The sequence below is a fragment of the Sorex fumeus genome, unplaced genomic scaffold, assembly GCF_029834395.1.
Source record: "Sorex fumeus unplaced genomic scaffold, SorFum_2.1 ptg000036l, whole genome shotgun sequence".
Lineage (NCBI taxonomy): Eukaryota > Metazoa > Chordata > Mammalia > Eulipotyphla > Soricidae > Sorex > Sorex fumeus.
Genome location: NW_026606093.1, coordinates 20,158,961 through 20,184,797, shown reverse-complemented (window position 1 = coordinate 20,184,797; position 25,837 = coordinate 20,158,961). Strand labels below are relative to the sequence as shown.

The 25,837-nt window shown below is 41.1% G+C and overlaps 1 protein-coding gene across 1 annotated transcript in view; it reads right to left on the bottom strand.

The window, feature by feature from the left end:
• Positions 1-2,446: 2,446 nt before the first annotated feature.
• Positions 2,447-25,837, bottom strand: part of LOC130027224 (heparan sulfate glucosamine 3-O-sulfotransferase 3B1-like) — a 49,020-nt gene continuing 25,629 nt past the window's right edge. Inside the window, exon 2 of the mRNA XM_056117897.1 lies at positions 2,447-6,323. Within this exon, the coding sequence (XP_055973872.1) occupies positions 5,705-6,323 (619 nt within the window). The 3' untranslated portion in view covers positions 2,447-5,704. The remainder of the gene's footprint in view (positions 6,324-25,837) is intronic.

Below are 25,837 nucleotides of genomic sequence, written 5' to 3'. Positions count from 1 at the left end.
TTAAAAAAAAACTCTGCTGAAACATATATAATGATGTAAACCAATGTTAGGGCAATCACCAACAAATTCATTAAACAATTAAGTAAAAAGCTGGTTAACGAGTGTGGATGAGTAGATGTTACTGTTTTTCTGAAGACAGGAGGGCTTATTAAACCCTCCTTATCTTATTTAGTAGATCTGAAGTGGGGCTGAGGATTGGCATATAATTGGCATATCAATCAAATTCCCAGGTGATACAGACCTGGTCCATGAAGTGCAGTTCTCAATCTTGGGTGCATGTTGAAATTCATTGGGAAGCATTTAATTTTGTTTTTACATTTCCCTCAGTCTTATTCAGATATAATTGACATAACATTGTGCAATATGTTGATTTGATATATTTATAGGTTGAAAAATGATTGCCATCATACTGTTATCTACCATCTCCATCTCATTATTACAATTATGGGCAATTATGATCCCATAATTATGATTTCTTTTGCAGTGAAAACACTTAAGATTTTAAGATTTCATAAGTATTCAAGCATATAATACAGTATTAGTTATTATCACCATGCTGTACTTTAGACCCCCAACATGCTAAGGTAGAAACTCTGAGTTATCACCTTTTTCTTGGATAATAAAAAAGGCCCTCCCGTTGATCGTCGATTTGCTCGAGCGGGCCCAGTAACGTCTCCATTGGAGACTTTGTTGTTACTGTGTCTGGCATATCGAATACTCTCGGTAGCTTGCCGGGCTCTCCGAGAGGGGTGGAGGAATCGAACTCGGGTCGGCCATGTTGGCCGCTTGTAAGGTGAACACCCTACCCGCTGTGCTATCGCTCCTTGGATAATAGTTCTAAGCATTTTAAGAAGTATCATTGGTTTGTCCTTGCTCCTCCTGCAGGGAGCTTAAGTTGAGTTACACCCATCACATGCTCCCAAGACACACCCAACTCCATCAAACACTCCTCATCCCTGTGTTTATCTTTAACCACTTCTTTGTGTTCTTCTCCCCCTATCTGTTAATCACTAATATCCCAAAATCAGACCCTGTGACTTACAAAGTTAAATTCTTCTGACTTTGTGTATGTAAGTGAAATATTGCTTTTGTTTTTCCATTATGTCCTTTGCATAGTTTTTTTTAGAGCAATGTCTCTTTTTGTATAGACATAGGAAAATAGTTAATGCTATGCTTTTATAACATGGTAATGAATTGACTCCAGATATTTACTCCTGGGCATCTGTCTGTCATATTTACTTGACTTAAGCCTCAGTTGTCCTTAGTTCCTAATACCCCCAAAAGGAGAGTTCCAGCAAGGGACTCAGATGAACCCAGGGCAAGCCGTAAGCTACCCCGGCACTTAAAGGGACAGGCTAAGTGCCATAAAAAAAAAAGTATAATAAGAGCACAGTCAGGAAGAAACTCTGTCATGACCCAAAAAGAAGTAACTGAATAAGGATCCTTCTGGGATCAGGAAGGACTCATCTGGCCTGAGGACTGAATCTGGGATCTATAATGAGATGTCCCCAGGAGGGCCACCCTTTAAGCTTAGTATATCTCTCTTTCTGTGTCCGTACAAAATAATTAGAAATATTAAGAAGTAAATTTAAATTTTAAAAAAAGCAACAACAACATGGGAATGGGGGAATGGGGGGGGGAGAAGTAAATTTAAGATGATTGTTTAAATAAATAATCACATCAATATTATCTAACAGATGATGCCCCATGCCAAAAGAAAACAAGGTCATTTACAGACTAAAGAGAGGATGTTTTTCTCCAAGCTCTTTTCTGCTTCTATATCACAGAAAAGGGTTTCCAAACATCCTGCAAGTGTACGAAAGATCTGCTATTACCAAGTCACCCAGCCATAAGTACTCTGCTGACACTGTGTTGTCATGAGACAGGCACCCTGACAGGGCAGCCTCCAGTCGCCCCCAACACTCATTTTACATGGAAGCCTGTGTAAAATGGACTGCCTGCTTTCCAGGCTTCTCCAGGTGACAGGTGTTCTCTTGCCCACCTCAGATCCTTCAGAGTTCTTGCACATTCGTTAGTTTTTGATCATTAAAATCTAAAGCATCAGTCTGTCTCAGAATGCCTCTGTGTGTGGATATGTTTTATGTACATACGTATGTGCTTCATTGGGCTGGAGCAATAGCACAGTGGGTAGGGCATTTGCCTTGCACGCAGCCAACATGGCCGACCTGAGTTCGATTCCTCTGCCCCTCTCAGAGAGCCCAGCAAGCTACTGAGAGTATCTCGCCTACACGGCAAATCCTAGCAAGCTACCCGTGATGTATTGGATATGCCAAACACAGTAACAAGTCTCACAATGTTACTGGGCCTGCTCGAGCAAATCGATGAACAATGGGAACAGTTAGTGACAGTATGTGGTTCGTTAGAGAACAAAGTACTATTCTTTGTCCATATATAACATAAAACAAAACATAGAGGCACCAAGAAGTTGGTAAAATATATTTTATTTGTTCATAAAAGAAATAGTAGGAGTTACCAGAATTTCATTTTCCTAAAAACATCATTTTCTGTGTAAAATTAATTTGTGTTATACATAGGAGAAAATACTTGATTTTTCTTGTACATATTGGCTATTCTAACATCCAGATTATAGAAGACACTGCTAGATTTTGCACAGTATTTCAGATTACTGGGTTGAATCAAACTCAGTCATAAATTAATGTTACAAAAGTGAAATAAAGTCTAACCACACCTTTAAGTCTTATTGCCCATCCTTTTGGATAAACTGAAGACAGACTTTTTTTTTTTTGCCAGAACTTTAAATACACACAAAACATTTCAATTTATTGGAACTTCCCTATGTTTTCCTTATGAAAATCTTGTTTTCATAAGGATCTTAAACTGTTTTCTCCAAAGATCCTATAAAGAATCTATCACTCAAATTGATTTCCAAAGAGAATCCTATGAAGAGAATTTCTCCTCTTCCATCATCCAATTAAGTATTAATGATGCAGGCACTATACCTAAGTAAATTTTCACATCCATGTTATCACTTTTTAAAAAGCTTGGGAGAGAGAAAAACAGTAAATACTTCTAATTTTTTTGTTATCCCTTTTGACGCTGTCTTCAATGAAAAAATAAAGTACTTCACTGAGTATCAGAGTTTTTTCTATAATTTGAAGAAATTTCAAACATGTGCTAAGACAATCTGCCCAAACATGAAATGGTGTTTGTTCCATAGCAGCTAAAAAGTGAAGTTGGTAACCTTGCAAATTGCTATAGGCAGAAACCCAGAAGCTTAATTTTATGTTATCTAGCTTCTTCTGGAAGAAGATATGTGGGGTCAGGCTCTATAATGACCTTCACATGATGGGTATAACCATAGGACAAATGCTATGTGTGAATTAGTTGCAATCAAACCACAAGGAAGAGATGCACAGGACATTTGATTTATTTGTGTTACATGGAAAAATTTGCTAAAATCCATCAGTGCTAATCACTGACATCTGTTTGGAGTCAAGAATTTGACCCAGAATAGAATTTTAACCCACTTTCAGTGTTTGTGACTAAATGACTCTCCTATCTGAAAATTTCCTGTTTCAGTTTATTTTAAGGCATAGAATAAAGAATAAAAATCCTATTTAAAAATACAGCTTAGTAAGACTGCAAGTTCTTTCCCCCCAAGGGAAAGCAAAAGCTCATTGCATGCTTTAGTATTGCTTGGTTGCACACCTTTCTTATGAATTTTGACCATGCTAGAGCATGTGAGTGTCTAGAAAGTGAATAGGGAGGATTAGATGAGGGAAAGAGATTCTGACTTTTATTTCAAGTAACATTATTCTGTCACTACAAGAGGTATTCTCAGGTTTATTTCAAATTAGCCTTCTCATTGGAAAAATGCGTGACTAACTGGTGCCTAATGCAAATGTGCATTCTGCCAAATGCAGTTTCTACACTACTTGGTAGACTCAATAAGAAAGCTATAAATTGAATATAACATCTGAGGAATACAAGGAGACACCCAGTGTCCATCATCCTACACAGAACCTACAAAGTGACAACTTGGCTGCTAAATATAAAACTAGCAAGATCTGGGCTAAAAGTTGTAAGCAAATACAAACCAGGTTATTACTGAGACATCACTTAAAAATGAGTGACATCCTGATGAGTTTCTAAAGATAATTTTTTTTCTATTTCACACAACTTTTCTTACTATATCGGGCAAGTTCTCTCATACAACATTACAAAAGTGTCCTTTGAAACTATTACAAGCTAATGATTATAGCAATATGCATATCTTTCCATGTATTCCCTGGTGACAAAAAAGCTTAAATATCTATCTTTCACGGTAAAAGCATTCTGTTTTAGAAAATTGAGGACCAAGTAAAGATGTCATTATGTGCTATTGCTATGTGGTTATCCAACTTCCACTAGCTAGTCATCATAAACGATCCCCAGCTGCTCCCTCAATATGGAGGTATGAGAAGTTCATTCTGCATCAGTAGCATCAATGCTGGCAAGCCTTCTGCCAGAAACTGGCTGAAACAAGGAATACTTTCATAAAGTGTCAGGCTCAAATGCTTACAGATAACCTGGGGCAGCTTTCAGCCTCTAATAGGCTCTTGGCAACTAGCTACAGAACTTGTTACCAATCTGAGATGAACTAGAAATTCCAGAAGGAGAGTTTCAGACACCAAGGAATAAGGGGATAAGAGACAGAATTGCTTCTTCTGCATTGCTGCCTTAGGAGGTGTCTTTGTCTTTTCTTCCCCTCATGGATATCAGGCTACTGAAACTTGCCCAACATGGGCACCGAGCAGCACCTTGGTAGATACTGACTGTATGGAATGCACCTCCTTCCATTGGGAATTGACACTTGACACCCCAAAAAGATGTGAGCCTTTAGTTAGCCTAGGGATTTCTTTGGTGTTAGTGCAGAACTTTTCTGCTAGCAAGATGGAGCATGGTGCACTCTCACGCAAATTTCAAGAGATAGTCTTGTTTCTAAAGCAGCAACCAAACATCTCACAACTGGGAAAGAGGAAGTTAACATCTGCATACACTTCAAGGTGATTAATGAATCAGGGACTGAGTTAGAAAAGATGCAAGGCCATCGTCCTTCAAGATAAAAGTTGAAGTAAATAGACACTCACGTGCACAAATTTGCAAGACACAGATGGCATGGGAAAGGTAGTGATTCCCTTCTGTGTTGAGTGGATTTGGGGCCAGAGTGGCAGAGGGATGGGGGTGGGCTGGTGTCTGTATCCTTGGAAATGGAATCATGTCAACAAGGAAGCTGCTACATGAAGCCTGAGAATCAGAGTGATTGCAGCTTACTGAGGCTGCTCAGCATTCTTATGAGGTACATAGGCAGTGAGACCAATAGAAAGTGAAATCTGGGACCAAAGACACAAGGAAACGGGAAGCTGACTCAGATGGAGACCGAAGGTGGAATACCCGTAACAACAAAAATCTCAAGTTGTGCTTTTCTTCTTTTTAAATATGAGTAGGCAAAAACATGGAAGCACCATCAACTGTGATTATAAAACCAAAATATTAGAGTAAAACACTTTGGAATGTTAACAGATTATGAAGCTAACTCTCTAAAGAGTGTGGCTAGGCAGCTTAGTGAATTAATTGCTTATGAATTAAAAATAAATTATTATAAAATAGATTTCTGTACATTTTACATACATATAATCTCTTTCAATATATAATCCAAGTGGAAAGTTACACAGTCTGGTGTTCAATCCCAGCCAAAGTCGTGGCCAGTCATCTGGTAGAACTTGAGGTTGAATGGCCGGTAGAACTCACGCAGCCTCTGTATCACCTCCCGGTCCATCTCGGGGTGGGTCCTCCCCTTGGTCTTGCCCAGGCAGTGGGGTCTGCCACTGCCCTCCGCCTTCTTCAGGCACGGGAAGCCCTTGGTCTTGTTGAAGTAGAAGTGCTTGTCGGTGATGATCCTCTTGAGGCCCAGGAAGTCCTGGACACGGCCCAGCTCGCCCGCAGGGTCACTGATGAGCCGCTCCCCGCTGACGAAAAGCATCTGGGCCAGTGGGAAGTGGCGCAGCCAGCGCTCCAGGTGCTTGGCATAGATGCCGATCTGGATGGCACTCCAGGACGTGTCGATGAGGCCCGCAGTCCTATTCCGGAATGTCAGGCTCTCGAAGCTGGGGATGTCGGGCCTCTTGGAGAGCGTCTGTGTGTAGTCTGAGATGGCCCTGGTCACCGGGTCCCGCACCACCACAATGAGCTTGGTGTCCTTGGCCATGGCTGAGATGCGCGCGGGTGCCTCCTGTGTGACGAAGTAGCTGGGCGTCTTCTCCATGGTGATCTGCCCGTCCAGGCTCCTGGGCATCAGGTCCCTGTGAAGGGCAAATAGACTGAGTTCAGTTCAGAGCCTGATGTCTCTTTGGCCACACATTCAGCGTCAACACTTGGCAACTGGGCTCTCCCTAATACTGAAAAATTTTCTCTTAAATGCAAGCACATGGTGCTCTGAGCACTTCAGAAACGCCTCCTGATTTACCTCCTGAGCATGACCTCAAAACAAATGAAACAGGATAACAAGAAGAACGATCCACCAACAATGAGACAAATAAACAAAACTAGAAGCAGAACTTTAGTTTATGTATTTGTCAGTGCTTGAGGATCGTCTGGGAGACCCAGCCCTGCATAATGTAAGGATGTAAGGACATAGCCTTACATCCTTTTTGAGCTAGCCCAGCTAGAATTTTCAAGAAACACTTTGCTAGCCTATACTTACATGAAGGACCTTCCTCTACCCTCACCAAAGGTTAAATAGTAAGAAGCACATTTCCCTAGGATCCTCCCCTGGGTGGAACCATACTGCAGGGTTTATCCAGCTTTTAGTCTGCCCACCCCCACACAAAGTTCTTTGATCTCTGCATCTGGGATTTCATGGATAAGGGCTCCAGAAATTTTCCTGCCATAAGTTCTACTAGCTCGCCTTTAGGTGCTCATCAAGACTGGGCAAATGTACGATGGCCACTGAAAGGAAAATATCCCCCACCCTGTCAGGTCATAGTAGCTTCCTCACAATTCTGACCACTGAAAATCGCCTTTAGTCCCAAAAGCTGACCTGAAGGTAACAAAGGAAGAAATAGGCAAGAAATTAAGTAAAACCAGATAAATTTGCCATGGGGTACTTCCCCAAAAACAACTCTGAAGTTTTCAAAAGCAGTTAGGTTTCATTAAAGTTAAAAAGGATTACATGATTAGCTATCACAGCATTAATTTAAGTAAAAGTTTAAGTGTACAAAACTGGTACCAATCCACAGGAAATAAGGCTATATTTGGATCAAAAAGTAGCTTAATGGTAGCAATTATTACTGGCATCCTGATCCTCAGCATTTATTATTATATTGTTATAATATGCGCCCATCATTACATTTGCCTATTATATTGTTATTGTTATAATATTCAAAATACATGTTAAGAACAAAGTTGAGTGCCTATTTTGTACATGCTCATGCAGCTACTTCAAAAAGATAAAATGGGAATACTTCACCTATATCACTAAATTGCTTGAGGTTTATAAATCTCAAGTGACTTTTAGCTTAACAACAGTTTAAGGAATAACACTTGGATGTCACCCCACCCAAATCCCAGTACCGCTATTTACAAGCCATGTCATCTGAACAACTGGTTTTTGGCCCAAAATCCAAATTAAAAAGAATGCCACAATATTCTTAGAACATATCTGACATAAGGAAGACTCCTTTTATTACTATTATACTGTTATTGTTATAATATTCAAAATACACGTTAAGAACAAAGTTGAGTGCCTATTTTGTACATGCTCATGCAGCTACTTTAAAAAGATGTACTGACTAATTGGATACCAAGTTTTATATAAAAATGTACAATTTTCCTTCAAGTATGGCATAGAGCTCTTTCTATTTGATCCCACCCGGATTCAGGAATTTAAAAAAAGACAATTTCCACATCATCTTTGAGCAAGGATACCTCTTACTAAGATATTTTATTTTAAACTTACACCATTCAAGCCATCTTTAATCACGGGGACAGCACTCCTCTATGGCACACACAGTAGAAATGATGACATGAACTCTTTCACAGGGTCAGGAAAAAAAGCCAAGTCCCTGGAGAGAGCTTCCTGCAGACTTACAGGAAGAGCATTTTCTTTTAAGGAAGATCAGTCCACAATGCAGCAGCTATCCCTGGCTTAAACTAAAGCTGGATTGACCCATTTTACCCATTAACTGCTTAGATTTAATGCAGCAGTGTCTTCAAACTAATGTTATTGAGGATTACAAAGAATCTTGATGCTCAGCTTAGTTTGCATTTATCCAAAAAGGAGGTCAAAACAGAGAAAGTTCAAGTTCTTTCCCCCATGTTAAGCTCTAAGTAAGTGACCATTTTAGAAGAGTTTAGTACTCAAAATCAAAGTGCTATTACCATAATGGAAGGTCATCCAACTCCCAGAGTTCTCCATGGCCATGGCAGAGGAGTGGACTTGAGGCGTGTCCTCAGAGTCCATTTGAATCAGCATAGGCTTTGGAGCTAGGCCACTGGCTTGACTCTCCTCTTCCTCCCTGACTGAGGTGTATGACCTAAAGAGGTCACTTAGTTGCCTATGCCTCAGTTTTCTCATATAAGTTATGAGAGAAAAGAAGGTACCAACCAGGTTTTTGAAGGACTATGAAAAAACACTGAGCCTTGTAGTTGGCTGATGCCATGGAGCTGTATCAATCGTCTCCCTTGCCAGATTCTGGGTAGGGAGACAAAGTTTGCACATAGGACACTGACCATTCAGCTCCACCCCACAGAGAGGCAAAGGGACCACTCTCTGAGAGGCAAGGACGCCACAACGGACTCTGCTCTCAGTCTGCCTGGGTTCCGGAACCACCTCTGCACCTTCACTGCCTGTGTTTCCTCAGAGTCTTTGAAGAAATACCTGGCAGCAACTGAACAAAATTACTAAACAGATGATAGAGAATAAGAAACCACATAAAAAGACATAAAAAGAAACTGGGGCGGACCTCTCTGTCCTGAGGCCTAAAGGCAAAACCTCCATAATCATAAATAAAGATACCCCAAGTGGTTGACAGATTTCCTTGGCATGATTCCTGCTGATCGTTCAAGTCATTCTGGGGCACCAGCTCTAGGAGACCCCCTCTCAGTCTGGAATCCACATATATGTCAGGAAGCTCATCAAGGGACAAACAAGAACTGTGGGGCTGACGGGTGAGATGACTCAATGGGTCAGCATCATTTCAGCAAACACCTCCTGAGCCCTCTCAGCTGACTTCCTTGGTCTCATTTCTGGGTTGGGCATTGGGCTCAGATGGGGGTCAAGAACTAGTCCAGCACATGCTGGGTGCCTACCAAGTGGGAACACAGCATAGCCTGAGTGCTACTAAGTATGTGGACAGCTGCTGGCACCACATCCCTTGGAAAGCTATAGGCCAGACCCTTCCCTCCAGCTGCTCTTCTACCACCCCTATACAGCCCTTAATACCCCTACCCCCAACAACAACTTGTCCTGGGGAAAAGTCCTTTCTGTTCACTTCTTGAGCTCCTTTTCCCTCCCATCACTGGCCAGTCTTCTGTTTGGACATTCAAATCCTCTTTGAACACAATATTGGCTCAGAGAAGAAAGGATAAGTATGCAGTTGAGGCAAGCCAACCGATGTGGGCACTGTGTGCCCATCCCAGCAACCCCAAGGGCCCACCCAGCCCCTGGCTAGCCTCCAGAGTCAGTAGGGAAGTCATGGGGATAATTGAGTTTCTCATTACAAGAGCTAGTTTGTCAAACTGATAGTCATAACTAATAATTATGTAGTGCTTTGGTGCTTGCAGAGAAACTCTCACACATTATCTGATTTAATCCCTCACAGCAAGTCTTTGAGGAACTATTCCAATCTCCACTCTGCTAATGAGGAAATGGAGACCAAAGGAGAGCAGATAACTCATTGAAGATACATCACTGGCCAGGGGTTCAAGAGTCAGAACTTATCATCGCCCACTTTAATTATTCCCCTGTTCATCACAATCGTCTCCCCTCAGTCTCCTTTGTAGTAAAGATGATGAAAATCTCAGAGGTCATACACCTGTCCTCTCTTTAACAGATACCTACTTTTCTTCTCTTGTTCATAGATTAGGATCTTAATAATAGGTAATTCAGTGCTAAAATCAGAAGACCACAATCATAATTATTCAAATATGAGTCAGATTTCTAAACAATGGATCTCTTAGGTTTACTTTGGTTAGCAGTAAAGAGCATTCTGTCATAATAGCAATATTTCTCCCCTCCAGGAACCCTGAGGCCCTCACCTGGGAGGGGGAGGACACCTTTCCAACACTCGGCACAAATCACCAGTGGGTGTCTGTGACGAGAGATGGTATCAGGAGTGCAAGTTTGAAAAGAAGGTGCCAGAGCAAGGGAGGAACAATTGGGCCCTGATGGTCCATGAACTGTACAGAACAAATAGAACAATCGGAGTGAAATACAGTCAGGCTCAATGTAGAGAAGAAAGGGCAGTTGGCAGATGTGTGAATGCACACAAACACTGACACAGTTATCAAACACTAATCAGCAACAGAGACATACTGAAAGTCAACTAGAAAGAACAGAGAAAGATAAGGGTGTCTTTATTCCTATGATAAAGAAAAGCTAACAGATGCATCTAACTTTCATCATCAGAGGTAGATAACATCAACATAAACAAAGGAAAGGAAAACAAACAGGGGTAAAGAACAGTACAAGTAGTGCTGCATTATCTGATCATACTTTTGCCAAAGTTCAAGGCTGAAAATGAAACTAAATCCTCTTTTTTAAAAAAATGCAATGAAACTGAAATGAACTAACATCAACTATAACCACTTGGCCCCCTTGCACTTCACTCATCTTGAGGCAGTAAGAAGAATGTTGACTCAGTAGAAGATTTAGAATCTACCTTTGGCCCTGGCACTCGCCTTCACCTTTGCCTTTGCCAGTCTGGAAATGGCAGCCAGTAAAGCAAATCAACACCCCACTGGATGTCACAAGTCTTTGTTTAATAAAGTCCAAAATTTACTACTGAACAACCCTATCTTACTGGCACTTTTACGTATTTGCTACTAGAATCAAACTATTAAAAACACAACTTTAGGCCTGAATGAGTGGGAAATGAGAATAAATTGGATGAGTTCTAGAAAAGCTCTCTAATCCTAATTTTTTGGATTGTAAATATTGCTCTGACTTAATTTTTCAGCTTCTCTCTTTCACTGCATGACAGGCTTCCTTCGGTGCCCCAGAAAATTAACGTATTGTTTGAACTGGAAAATTGCTTAACAATAGAAAGGAAGATTGTCGAGATGGGTGTGACCAAACTCACTACAGTCAAACAGAACTCAAGATATTTACAATAAACTAGTAAAGGACAGGAATGACTTCCAGAGAGGAGAGAGCCGCAAGTCATGCTGGGCTGGGGAGAGTCCTTCTCCCACCACCACCGCCACAGAGAGAAAACACTCCACACACTGAGGTGCTCCCCTGTGCCGCCCTTTCCAATTGGGGAGAGTTTTTTTTTTTTAAAGTCCTCTACAGATGACCACCCATCTCCCAAATTCTTATCTTCAGGAAAACATTGAAACCAAAGTGGTCCATGTTGACTTAGAAATTCTGACCCCAAAAGACATGTTTCTGAGGCTGTGGAAGCAGCTTAGGGACTGAAAGCGTGCCTGGCATGCAGGGGCGCCAGGTTCTCAAGTCCCGGCATTCCATGGCCTATAAGCATCACTGAGTAAATCCTTGGTGACTCTAGTGCCACTGGGAGGCCCTCCCCCATCACAAAAAAATACTGATCTATTTAGTGTTATACTCAAAAAAAAAATTTTGTTTTTATGAAGGTCCCTTAAGTGTCCTAATTTTGTTCCTAACTGAATTGTCTTTCTGGCTGCACTCTTGATTTTCCATGCCTGAACTTCCTGGTTCATAAAACTGGTGCCGCAAGAGGAGATTGCAAAAGTCTGTCTTAGTCTGATAACTGCTCTAATCAAAATAAATCCAAAGACATAGGCCAGAAAGTCATAAGGCCACAGCCTTTTCAGTTTTGCCATTAAGCTCAAGCCCAGACTCTGAGAATTCAAACACAAAAGTTCAACAAGGAGAATTCTTCACCATAAAATGAAGATTAATAGTAAAATTATCTATACACTGACCCTACTATGGCCACCAAAACAAAGGTAGCAACAATCAACCAAACCATCTCTATCCCGGTGTACTCAAATCACTCAAGGAAATAAGATGCCCCTGCAAAAGAGGTAAAAAGAGAGTGCCAATTTTTAGTAGCAGATAAACCCACACACAGCAGCTAAAATAGAAAAATGCTGGAATCCTCAAAGAGAGACAGGCAGAGAGAAAGACAGTTGGATAGGCAGAGTGCTGGGGACTTATAGGGTAATTAAAAACACTCTGCATAACACCATCAAGATGCATGCTTGTTCGTATACCTTTCTCCAAACCCATAGAATGTCCACCATCAAGAGTGAACCTGAATGTCAATTAAGGACTCCAGTTGAAAAGGACATGTCATTCCAACAGTTCTGATAAATATGCCACTTTTGAATGGGGGTAGTATTAGAATAAGGAAGCCTGTGTGAGGGAGATTTCTGTGTGAGGCTTCAATTTTGCTATGAGCCTAAAATGGTGATTAGAAACAAAATCTATTTTAAACAACCATACTAATATCTCATCTCTCCTGGATATTTTCCCTAAACTATGGCTTTCTCCTTGGGGAATAAGGTGGTCTTACATCATTAGTCTGGGCCACCATTTGAGGTGGGGCATTCTAGCAATATCATTTCCTATCATTCATTGGAGTTGGGGACTCTTTGGGGATGGTGGAAAGAACACATTCTCTTCGTTATATCCACATTGGCCCCTTTACCCCACAATCACTTAGGAAAAAAATATACAAGGTAGTATGTCTTCACGTAAAACATGCAAGTAAATATCAAACCATTGTATCTTTAACATATACTGGAGGGGATGTCATCTTACAAAAAATGACTATTGGGCTCCCTACTTGGCCTCTATTCCTTGACATGGTGGTTCTGGCTATTCCCCCAGGAAGGAAGTGAGGGACTAAGAACAGCCATCAATGAGCCCACTCTTTCATGTTCAGCAGGAGCTGACTGCCTTTGTTTGCCTGTTACATGACAGTGTAGAAGCCCACTCACTAAGTTGACGTCAGGTGAGAGGGTCTGAGTTTGGGAAGAAAGGGGATCAAGCTTCAGAGCTACAGACAAGTCCTGGGGGTGAGAAGCTGGAAAGCACTTTCCAGAGACTGAGGGCTGGAGAAAGACAAAAAGGGTCTTAAGGCCATTATAGTCCAAGTCACATGATTTCTCCTAACAAGTATAAATTAAGCCAGTGTGTCTTCTTTCCAGAGAGGGGAAGAGTGGGTGAAGCCTCCCCAGCAGTGATCAAGAGGCCCCACAGATCAGCCAATCTGGCTGGGGGTTCCATGCAAGGTGCCTTAGAGGACAGTCCTATGCAGACCCTGACATGCCGGGGGTGACTGGGCCACTGTGACCATGCTTGAAGGCCTCCCAGGCTCACTCAGTGATACTCAGAAGACTCATCAGATTGCCTGTACACAAAACACACTTTTACCATGTACTCTTCATAGAAGAGTCTAGCAACTCAAAGTCTCCACCCTCATTTAGACTCAGAAGAACTCCCTACTGTCTGTCTACCTCATGCTTTTAGAGAGTATATTGGATTTTGGAGGTCCAAAAGGTAAATGCTTAACTAGTCTCTCTTATACCACAGAAAGCTGAAGCACCTAGGGGTAAGAAATGAAATTTTCCTGGAAAATTTGATTGTGGAAGATGAAGAAGGAGCCACCGACCTGTTCCTGAGAACTGTAACTTGACAGGTCAACCTGTAACTCTGGAAGTTTCTCCTTTAAAGCTGCTTTCTTCCCAGGAGAGACCAGAGGAGGGGAGGAGGGAGAAGCCTTTGGGTTCACCCTCTCTGTATCTGGAACCTTCTTCCTTTTATAGGAAGCTTACAAACCCACCAGTCCTGAGACCCATTCAAAGGGCTACATCTCCATGAGTAATTATCTCCATTTGGGAAAGATGTTTGCATATCAAAGAGTTCCTTTGGGAGGGTTTTCAGTAATTTTAAATGAAGCTGTAAAGTAGTCTGTTGTTCTCAGTTTCTCCCAGGTCAAGAAGCTGGATGGGGGGGCGGGGAGGGGGGTTACAGGAAGTGATGTCATTGTTCATTATAAAGTTTATAAGGTCTTTTTTTTTTTGAGGTAGAGGGTAGAAAAGAAGAAAAATAACAAAAGATGGACTCCCCCAGCCCTCCCCCTCCACCTCTCTCCTATTCTCCACTCCCAGCCCCCAGCCCTCACCATAAGGATTTGGTCTCCATTGTCCTAGAATTTCAATACTGCTCAGAAAATGAAAAGCCTTTGAATGCTTGAAGGGGGTGGGGTGCAAAAGAGCATCTCCCTTCTCTGGGTCAACTCAAGATTCCTTTTATTTTGGCAGAATCCTCTGTTATAGACCCTGCTTCACAAAAGCCCAGTTCCTGTCCCTGGAAGGGGCTAGGGTGGGAGTAGAGTGGAGGAGGGTTTGGATTAAAAGCTAATAGCCCTTTGTGTATGCGCTCTCTGGAGCGTTGCTTAAGTTTCTTGGACCTTACTATGTGGCTGGACAAATCATATGAAATCAGAGTAATCTGTCCTGATTTCTGGAAAAAAAAAACCCAAAAATAAAAACCAAAAACATGGGCTTATTAATTTTTCCCTTTGATCATTAGAATTTTTAAAATATGTTTTCTGTGCAGCACACTATTTGAAAGTAAAATCAGCCCAGCTTTTGAGGAGGAGGTGGAATGGAGGACCCGGGAAGGAGGGAAGGAGGGTACCAAAGGCTGGCACTGCTCCAGCTTTTCACAGCTCCTCAGTGCGGGCCAAGCTAACATTCTGTTTCTGATGAGTGCTGCTGGTCAGCTTCTAGTGGGCAACACACGGGTCGCCCCAACCCTGGGATGCAGAAGCTCTGCAGGGATGCATAAGCTTTGGGTTTCTTCTCTGGTAACAAAGGCCCACCCCCTTGGCAGGGCTAGGAGAGTTCACATGTTTCTGGAAATCTACTCCCAGCTCCCTACTCCTTCACAGACCTTCAGTCTAGAGCAGCTGAACCACACCCCACTGAACAATCAACAGAGTAGATGAACATCACAGGGAATCGAGGAGAGAACAAGCCAAGCGGTCTTCCTGACAGACGGGCACACCAAAACCTAGTCACCCATGGGCCAAGACTCTGGGTGGCCTAACACAGACAAGCAAATAAGCCTTTAGAAAAGGCACTCACAGTCCAAACTCTGGGCTGAATTTCCCTGCGTGTACAATTTAATGGATTGGCTTCCAAGGGAGTTCTTGGACATGAAATACTGTAAGATGCTCATTGCAATCTCCACCTCAACAACTCCATTTCCATTTTTCCCATCAACCACTAGTAGGCTGTCACAAGATGGCAGGAGTAAAATCGAATTTCTATAAATATTTGATGATGGAATCTGCAGAAAATGTACCTCAGGACCATGAATATACACCAACACCAAAAGACTAATTCAGATGGAAGTCAAAGTCAAGAAGACGAAAACTAGGTGTCCGCCATTAGGCAGTTTAGTGGAGAAACAGGTAGGGTTTAAGACCTGGCTCTGTGGCCTCAGGCAAATTTTCTAACATCTCTTAGCTGACATTGCTCCTCAGTAAAATGTCTAATTTATAACATTTCTCCCCAGGATTCAAACAAATGGAAATAAAACACTAAAACTATTTAAAGGTAAGTTGCATCAATCATACTTGGTATGCCTTTTCATGATCTCCTTTGTCATATGGCTGTTACTAGTACATTTCTAGAGAAGCCTGCTAAGGAAAAATAAACAGCATATGCTTCTTTCTTTTCCCTCTCTCCCTCTCCCCCTCCTCCTTCCTCTCCCTTTTCCTCCCTCTGCCACATTAGGACTCTCTTCTGGTTCTATGCTCAATCACTTCTGACAGTGCTTGTGCGACCATATTTGGTGCCCAGATCAAACTTACGTAGGCCACGAATACAAAATTCAAAAGAAATATGAAAGCAAATATTTGGAGTCTCAATTTCTTCATAATTCACTTGTTTGATGAAGTAAAGATCCCATATTTGGCAATTGCTTCGTAAAATCATTCCCCTGGAATGATGTTGAAGTTAAAGGAAAACTGAATTGCTTTTCTTGGGTTGACATCACTGAACAGGAGAGGAGAGGTGAGGTGAGTTAAGTAAAAAAGAAGTGGAACATGAGGCAGTCCTTCATCCAAACACAGCCTAATTTGGAGGATTTCCTCCTTCCTTCAGTTTCCCCCACTTCCTTTTTTTCCTCCCTCTTTTATTTTTTCTTCTCTCCCCCCACCCCACCAGAACACATTTTCCCATTGCTGACCCAGATCTAGATAGTGAAAACTTGATATTGCCAGTAACCACCCTGCTTCCTGACTTTGGGGCCAATATAAATTTAGGAGGAGAGGAATCCTTGTCAACCCTAAGTGGAAGGTATCAGCTCCACCCTGCTCTCCACAGGCCCTCTACTCAACAAACCACCATTTTATGGTTATCAACAGAGAACAGGCTCGAGTTAATTAGGCCTATTAAAATTCTGAGACTTAAGTTTGAATTAAGCTAAACTAAAGGGAAATGGGTGAAAATAGAATCCCCTTATGACAGACTTTACATAGCTCAACATTTTAAAGAAGAAAATCATTTCTACTGAGAACATCCAAGGAAGTGTTTACACTTAGAGAAACGGCTGACAACAGGAACGCGCGCGCACACACACACACACACACACACACACACACACACACCCCTGCTGTTTCTTATCCTGCACTTCTTATCATTACTAGTACTTTCTCCAACTCAGCTGGCTTATCTGATTGTTTCCAGCAGACCAAAAGGTATCTCAAATAAATAAATAAATAAACCAGATGTGAACAATGTCAATGAAACACCCATCAAAATATCTCAAGCCCATCCGTCTTGAAACTTTGTTTGATAAGTTCAGAAGCTTCCAGGAGTAAATTTTCAGCAGGAGAAAAGAAAGTTCAGCTTTCCTAAAACACTTTTTCACTGTCAACCGTTTCTTACAAAAACTCAATAAATCTCAACCCAGAGTCTACAGAGTCCAACTTTCCTTAGGTATTTCATGCCCAAAGACAGGAGAGATGAAAAGTATTAAAGCTGCAGCTATACTCATATGCTCTGTATTATTTATAAAGCTCTATCTTTTTCATGTTCTATTAGAACTTTTTGGTAGATTATGCTGCCTGACAGGTGAGTCCTATAATTTCCTGCAATTCTTTTATGATTTTGATAAAATATTACCCCCTCCGACATCATAGTTCCTACAAAAGAACAAAACTGTATGCACCAAGAAAATCAAACAATTAAATGACAAGAGAGAGAGCTGGTGAGTATTACAAGTGAGATTAGTCTTTTATCCTACATTACCCTGAGTGGAAAACTAACACTCGTTCTAATATGTTTCTAAGAGAAAAACATTGGTTGAATGTTATTGTCCTCCATGTTGTTTATCTATATGTTTAAAGTATGACTTTAAAAGATTTTTATCTTCAAAAGAAAGAAAAACAGCAAATCACCAGGCAATGGGAACACTTATGTACTATTTACCAAATGAACACATAAATGAATAAGAGATTAAGTCAGCAGTGCTTAAAGTTAATGACTAAAGGCCATTGGGCAAATATGTGGAGTGAACCGAATGTAAACTTTAATAATAAAAAGCTATGTTCAGGTCGGGTCAGGCTATAAAATGGTGGTGGTCTCAGTATATCAATGCTCAAAGAGACTAATTCTAGAGTCACACTGATATTCCATCATATGCATTACATTAAGTGACACAATGACACTACAAGACCGTATGTGTTATACAGATCTTGAACTTGAATGCCAAACTAAAGCAGAGAAGGGAACTAAAGGGCATCAGGCTGAGTGAAGTTAATCAGGAGAGAGACCTACAAAGTGATCTCTCTCGGCTGTGAGAAAGAAACAGAGGAAGGAAACAACAGAGAGCCAAAGGTACCAGAACCTGAGAATTATCCGTAAAACTGAGTTTAGCTGTTGGGGAGATGGAGAATGGAAAGGATCCCGCGGGCCTTGGGGAAACAAGCAGGCAGTCTGATAGCAGAATAGTGTGCAGCAAACTATCTTTAACCGTGTTATAAATCATGGAACCACAACTAAAATGTGTGAGTGAAACTCTTAGCAAGCAGAAAATACATACATACATACATACAAACATACATACAATAAAATCAGTGTTCCTTCTTTCATCTGCAGGGAACAGCAGGCTCTAAAGACATTTCACTAGCAAACTGCAGGTGCTCCATCTGTGGTAACTGGTGATAAACACTCTATTCAAATAAAGAATTACAGTTGAAAATGGTTCTAATTAGCACGTTACATTGTTATTTTACTTATTATTTTGCTTTAACTATTATTACAATGTTTTGTTTCTCAGCATCCATGAGAACCCCAAGTATCTTCTTCCCAGGTAAGAAGAAAGACAACTCTTGCTCTCCAGGAGCAGACTGTGCTAAAAGAAAATTGAAAGAAATTCCATACAGCCTGCCTCATGTGCTGGGGGAGAAGGCAGTTGGGATGGAGAAGGGATCACTAAGTCAATGATATTGGAGAGATGGCTCAGGATGGGAGATTCTGTGCTGAAAGTAGACTAAGGACCAAACATGATGGCCACTTAGTGCCTGTACTGCAAACCAGGATGCCCAAAAGTAGAGAGACAGAAATAAGAATGAAGGTGCCTGCCACAGAGGCAGGGGGTAGGATGGGGTGGGTATGGCGGGGATACCCAGGACATTGGTGCTAGAAAATGTGCACTGGTGGAGGGATGGGTGTTCAATTACTATATGACTGAAACTTGATCATGAGAGCTTTATAACTGTCTCATGCTTATTGAATATATATATTTTTTAATTAGAAAAAAAAAGAAGTTCCACACAGAGTGTATTAATTAATTGTATTCATGGCTCAAGATAAGTCAAAGAAACACCCTGCAGTTATGTCACTTGGGACCACTGAAGTTTTCTTAAGGTCCTATCCTAATAGACGAAAACAAAAGGTAAATATGTAAATAAGACAATAAGGAAGTCAGACAAAAAGATAACCTCATTTTAGGAACATTAAGCAGTGATTGGCCACCTAGCCTGGAGTTTGAGGCAATGAGAATTAAAATCAGAAAGACAAACTGAAAAACAAATGGGTCCTCCCCATCTATAATGCCCATTCTACCATGTGCTTCTCCAGCCTCCAAAAAACCGAATCTTAGAAACCTTCTTAGCCTTTCTTAATGTTAAAATGACACTGAAACTCCCTGGCAAGAAACACACTCACCAGGTGAATTCTGAGTTTTCTATGCCCCTTTCTCCAAGCTCCAGCCAACTCTGCTTTACCCAGCAGAGTGGTAACCAGGTGCAAGTTCTCAAATGTCCTCATGGATTTGTGTTCCTGAAATATTCTTCCCAGACTTCTAATAAATTTTTACTTATTTTTATTTATTCCCCAGTTCCCTTCTCGTAGTCACCATCTTCCCAGCATCCTCCCTGCAAACACATACATATACAATTTACATACATATACACAGTCACACACAGCAGAACATTTATATATTATCTATATTTGGGATTCTCATTTCATGATTAAAGAGATTTGAAGAGGCCTGTACCTTATCTAAATTGTGACAAAACAAAAGGTAAATATGTAAATGAATAAATACTAGCTATAATTTGGATTTACTTTCAAAGACCATCAGGAGTTGCAACAAATGCAGGAGATGAATGGCATGAAATGTACTGAAATGTGAGGGAATGTACTTCTTTGGAGCACATATTAACCTATCTGAACTTTTAGCTGATTGAATGCTCCAGGAGCCTGTTGAAGACTGACAGGAGAAAAACATAAAGGAACATGAAATGAACAAAAGAAGATTACTGGGGCTGGAGTGATATCACAGCGGGTAGGGCGTTTGCCTGGCACGCAGCTGACCCAGGTTCGATTCCCAGCATCCCATACGGCCCCGCAGGCACTGCCAGGAGTCATTCCTGAGTGCAAAGTCAGGAGTAACCCCTGAGCATCGCAAGGTGTGACCCAAAAAGCAAAAAAAAAAAAAAAAAGAAGAAGATTACTGGGGAAAAAACATATAGCAGAAAACCAAATAGCAGAAAACCATGCATCTAAGCATATATATTTTTGGTTACACAACTGTAGCCTTTAATGCTTTTGAGTATTTTGCAACCCTGTCCATTATAACAATAATGGTACCAGTAGAACAATGCAAGATGATTCCTACCACAGAAACAGGTAAGAATGTTTATTACTCTCTCTTCCTCCCTTTCTTTTTTTTTTTTTTAATGAAAGAGTCCTGATTTGAAAAGTCACCGAGAGTTGAATTTTAGGCACACTATGGTCAAGCACCAACCCCATCACCCATGTCAACTCCCACAGTATCCCAGTTCCTTCCTGCCCTTGGCCCTCGCAACCTGCCACCTTGACAGGAGTGTTTTAAAATTGGTGGTTGTAGGTTGGATCTCATGCTTTTCAGTGTTGCTGAGTCTGTGTTGTGGCTCTATGTCTAAATGATTCCCCCACATAACTAGGATGCCTCAGGCCCTAAACCCTGTGCCTCTTACAACCCTTCCTCATCTTCTTTCCCTCACTGACTTAGAGAAGAATGCTTTCTGACACAGCTTATGGACTCCACTTTCCACCTTTCACCACATGGAAAAATCAGTGTCCCAATTCTGTGTAGTTATCTGAATGTTCCTTTATTCCAAGTAAATTTGTCTTCTTTTAGAAAATTCCTGAAGTAACATTACATTGTAACATTTTATAAATTTCACCTGTTGCATCACTACAGATCAATGTCATTATAAATCAATAATAAACTGCATTAAGTTTATCACTTAAAAACCAATTCTATCTTTACCATTCAGCTGATCCATCACAGCTAATTTAACCCATGCTATATCCCTTCTCTTCTGGTAACCACTCATTTGGTTTTATAGTCTAAAAGTTTTGGGGTTTTTTTTTTTTTTTTTTTTTTGCTTTTTGGGTAATACCCAGTGATGCTCAGGGGTTACTCCTGGCTCATGCACTCAGGAATTGCTCCTGGCGGTGCTCGGGGGACCATATGGGATGCTGGGAATCGAACCTGTGTCGGCCATGTTGGCTGCGTGCAAGGCAAACGCCCTACCCGCTGTGCTGTCACTCCAGCCCCTAGTCTAAAAGTTTTTCTTTAAATTTATTTAGTTGGGGCTGGAGCGACAGCACAGCGGGTAGGGCATTTGCCTTGTACGCAGCTGACCCAGGTTCGATTCCTCAGCCCCTACCGGAGAGCTGGCAAGCTACTGAGAGTACCTTGCCCACATGGCAAAGTCTGGCAAGCTACCCGTGATGTATTCGATATGCCAAAATCAGTAACAACAAGTCGCACAATTTGTTGTGAGACATTACTGGTGCCCGCTTGAGTAAATCGATGAACAATGGGAGGACAGTGCTACAGTGCTTATTTAATTAATCCGTTTGTTGTGTATATACCATACAGGTGGAATCATATAGTACTGTCTTTCTCCACATGACTCACTTCACCAACAAGCACACGCATCCATGTCTTTGTAAACAGAATTATGTATCTGTACATGTGCGTGTACATAATATTTCACTGTATACAGACATCACAGCTTTATCCGCTCATCTGCTAATAAGCACTTAGGTTGTTTGCATATCTTCCTACTGCGCTTCATGCTCTAATGAAAACAGGAGCACTTACAGGTCTTCAAATTAGTGGCAAACTTGTTTCCTTTTGACTTCTTTGAAACAAAGATAACATCTGCCTGGATCTCCCATTAAAAATAAATAAATTCTTAATAGCTAACAAATATAACCCTTAACATTGTATCTAGAGGAGAGTCATGATCACCCTTCATTTTTAGAACATTATTCTTTACCCCAAATACTGAATTACTATGTTACTTATACGGGCATTTTTCCATGCCAGTGACTGTTACCCCTATAAGATACTCAGTATCAAGAACAGCCAAACTTTCTTCCAAGTAACAATTTGTTTCTGTGATTTGTATAAACGAGGTGTTTCTTGTGATAAAAGCTGTTAGGAAGCTAAAGATCACAGCTGAAAGACATTTCTTAGGCCGGTTTCTGGCTCCATGTATGGTACCACTAATGACTCTTGTTTTGCTCTCACATTTTATGTTAGTGAGTCTTTGTGTATCACCTAAAAATCACGGTGAAAATATTTTCAAGAAGGCAAATACAAAATTATTAAAATTTTTAAGGAAGGGTAGGACCAAGATGGTGGAAAAGAGAGAATTTTAGGGCAGGGGACTCACAAGAGAAACCACATCAAGGGCCAGAGATACAATAGGGAAGATGTGAGAAATACTCAGCAAGGCCCGGGGGAACCCGAGCACCACAGGGCCTGCGCAGGTCCACATCCTCAAACACACACTGAGCTACTAGCCAGCCCAGGGAGCCAAGAATCAGCAAGGAGTGGCCCCTGGGTCCACTGAGCGACTCATGAGGTTCCCTGCACCACCACCAGTAGCAGCAACATGTGAGAGAGAGAGAGAGAGAGAGAGAGAGACAGAGACAGAGACAGAGACAGAGAGAGACAGAGAAAGGGAGAGAGAGAGAGAAAGGAGAGAGAGAGAGAGAGACAGAGACAGAGACAGAGACAGAGACAGAGACAGAGACAGAGACGAGACAGAGAAAGAATAACCGCATCAAAACAAATACAGGATCCTACATGGAGCCCCACTAAGAACCTTCTCTGGAAGCTACTATCTCCTAGAGATTCTCTGCTAGAATGGACTGGACGGTTATGGAGCGTTCCATCCTAATTCCAGCAGAAAACATGCCTGAAACAAAGCAGCACCCCCTCCCATCCGAGAGAGAAACCCTGTTGTAGATTTGCAAGCACCTATTCATTTCCACAGGCATGTGCAAGGGGAAAGTGTGGAAGCACATGGTCGCATGGACCCCAACGGTCTGCTAAATGACAGCTCAAAGCCCCAGGTAATAGGGTGGTGTTCTGATACATAGCCAAGTCTCCTGGATGTCTAGCTGTTTTCACATCAATGAATATGTGAGTGAGAATTAGATGCATGAGTTATGTCATTACCTTGGTTACTGCTACTGATGCTCTTGCTGGGGTCCTAGAGGCCATTAATTCTGAGGCAAGACCCACCTATTCCAGACCAAACACAGAGCAGACTGCTGGCTGACAGCTATTGACCTAGCCAAAACAACGAATTTAGCCTCATCCTGTCTACTATAGATTTCTATAGGTATGTGACGTTGTCTAAAGCATTTTCAGCTACGAGGCTAGATATTCAAACCTAGGGAGTAAATGTGGTAACTGAGGTGCTGGCTGCCTATTTAAATCCAAGTCATAGCACAGATTATCTATTCACACAGAGACTTCTTAGATGCGGGTCAGATAAAGGGTTGCTGGGCTTTGGTAATACAGAGCTGCCAACTGCCCCCCCCCACCCCGGTCTTCCAATATAAGGCACTAGGGGGTATTTATGAACTGAAGCCTAGCCCCAAGGCATACATAGCCATAATCCCTGGTCACTGCACAGGTTCATCAACTTCACGTTAATTAAATGATAAAAAAAAAACTCATATGATCATATCAACAGGTGCAGATAAAACTTTTGACAAGATTCAATACCCATTTATGACCAAAAAAACCTCTGATATAGGGTTAGAATAATAATAAAGGTGATATACAACAAACACACAACTCAACAAAAAAATCCTGAAAGCCTTTCCTCATAAGACTAGGCAAAGGTAAGGATGTTCACTTTCTTTTTTCATTTTATTTATTTATTTATTTATTTTTGGGTTTGGGCAATACACAGCTCTGTCCAGGGTACCCCTAGCTCTGCATTCAGGGGTCACTCCTGTCAGGGCTTGGAGAAGCATATTAGGTGCTGGGGATTTAACTAGGTTAGCCACACACAACACAAGGCCCTACCTGCTACACTATCACTCTGGCCCCTTAGGATGTAAACTTTTGTCACTACACAAGGTAGTATTGGAAACTACAGCAAAAGTAGTTAAGCAAGGAGGAAAAAATATTCAACCAGAAAAGAAGTTAAAACTCTATCACTATTTGCAAATGACATGATAATATACACAGAAATCCTAAAAACACCACCAAAAAAAAACATTTAGAAACAGTAGAGACAATTGTGTCAACAAATATCAACTTATAAAAGGAGGTACAAGAACTACAAGCTGAAAACTATTAAGTGTCACTGTTAAATAGAAGATCAAGGAAGTGGAAAAATATTCCAGGTTCATGACTTGAAAGAATTAAAATTATTAAAATGACCATCCTACCCAAAGTATTACACAAATTCAATGTGGTTCTATCAAAAGTCCAACAACATTCTTCAGGATATAGAACAAATATTACTATTTTTTTCTTATGTCAGAAAGCTCCCTGTACTACCAAAGAAATTCTGAGAAAAAAGAAGACAGGAGGCAAGCACTCTCTGACTTCAATAGTCATTTAAAGCTATAATAATAAAAATAGTGTGGCACTAGCATAAAAGCAGACTCTTAACGTAGAACTGAGAATGCAGAAGTAAAAGTTCAGATATGTGAACATTAAGTTACAACAAAAGCTAGATTCATTAAATGAAGAAGTAAAGGTAAAGGTAAAGGCCCTCCCGTTGATCATCGATTTGCTCGAGCGGGCCCAGTAACGTCTCCATTGGAGACCTTTGTTGTTACTGTGTTTGGCATGCTCTGCCGTGCAGGCGAGATACTCTCGGTAGCTTGCCGGGCTCTCCGAGAGGGGCGGAGGAATCGAACTCGGGTCGGCCATGTTGGCTGCGTGCAAGGCAAACGCCCTACCGCTGAGAACCCCAAGTAAAGTTCAAATGAATGGACAGTTAATTTTCTGTCCATACAGTATATTATGGACAAAAGCTACATTTATTGAGTGGAGGAAGTAAAACCTCTTCAACACAGAGTGCTGGGAAAACTAGCTAGCCACATGAAAAAAAAAAAGAAAAGAAAAGAAAACTGCAATCCCATAAAAAAGTTAATTCAAATGGTACCTTGATATTAGACCCAAGCAAGGGGGAAAAAATATTAGACCCAAGCAAGGGGAAAAAAAATATTCAACCAGAAAAGAAGATCCAAGTCTATAAAAGGAGAGCACAAGTAGAGTTCTACATGATATTACTACAGAGATATCTTCAATGATTTAACTCAATTGGCAAAGAAAAAGAAAAGCAAAAATTAAAAAGGGGCTATAAAGGTAAAGGTAAAGGCCGTCCCGTTGATTGTCGATTTGCTCGAGCGGGCCCAGTAACGTCTCCATTGGAGACTTTGTTGTTACTGTGTCTGGCATATCGAATACTCTCGGTAGCTTGCCGGGCTCTCCGAAAAAGGGGCTATAGCAAACTAAAAAGTTTCTGCACTGCAAAAGAACTACAGACAAAAAGAAAATATACTCTGCTAAATGGGAGAAAACCTTTGCAGACCATATACTGACCAAGGGCTAATATTTCAGATCTATCAAGAACTCACAAAACTCAACAATAAAAAACAAAATAACTTCATCAAAAATGGAATGAGATGAATAGATATTTCCTCAGGGCTGACCAATGGGCACACAAAAAAAAGAGTTAATTGTCACTAATTATCAGTGAAATGTAAACCAAAACAAGTTGCCACTTGATACCAGTCAAAAAAAAGAAGGAAAAAAAAAAAAGAAACATCA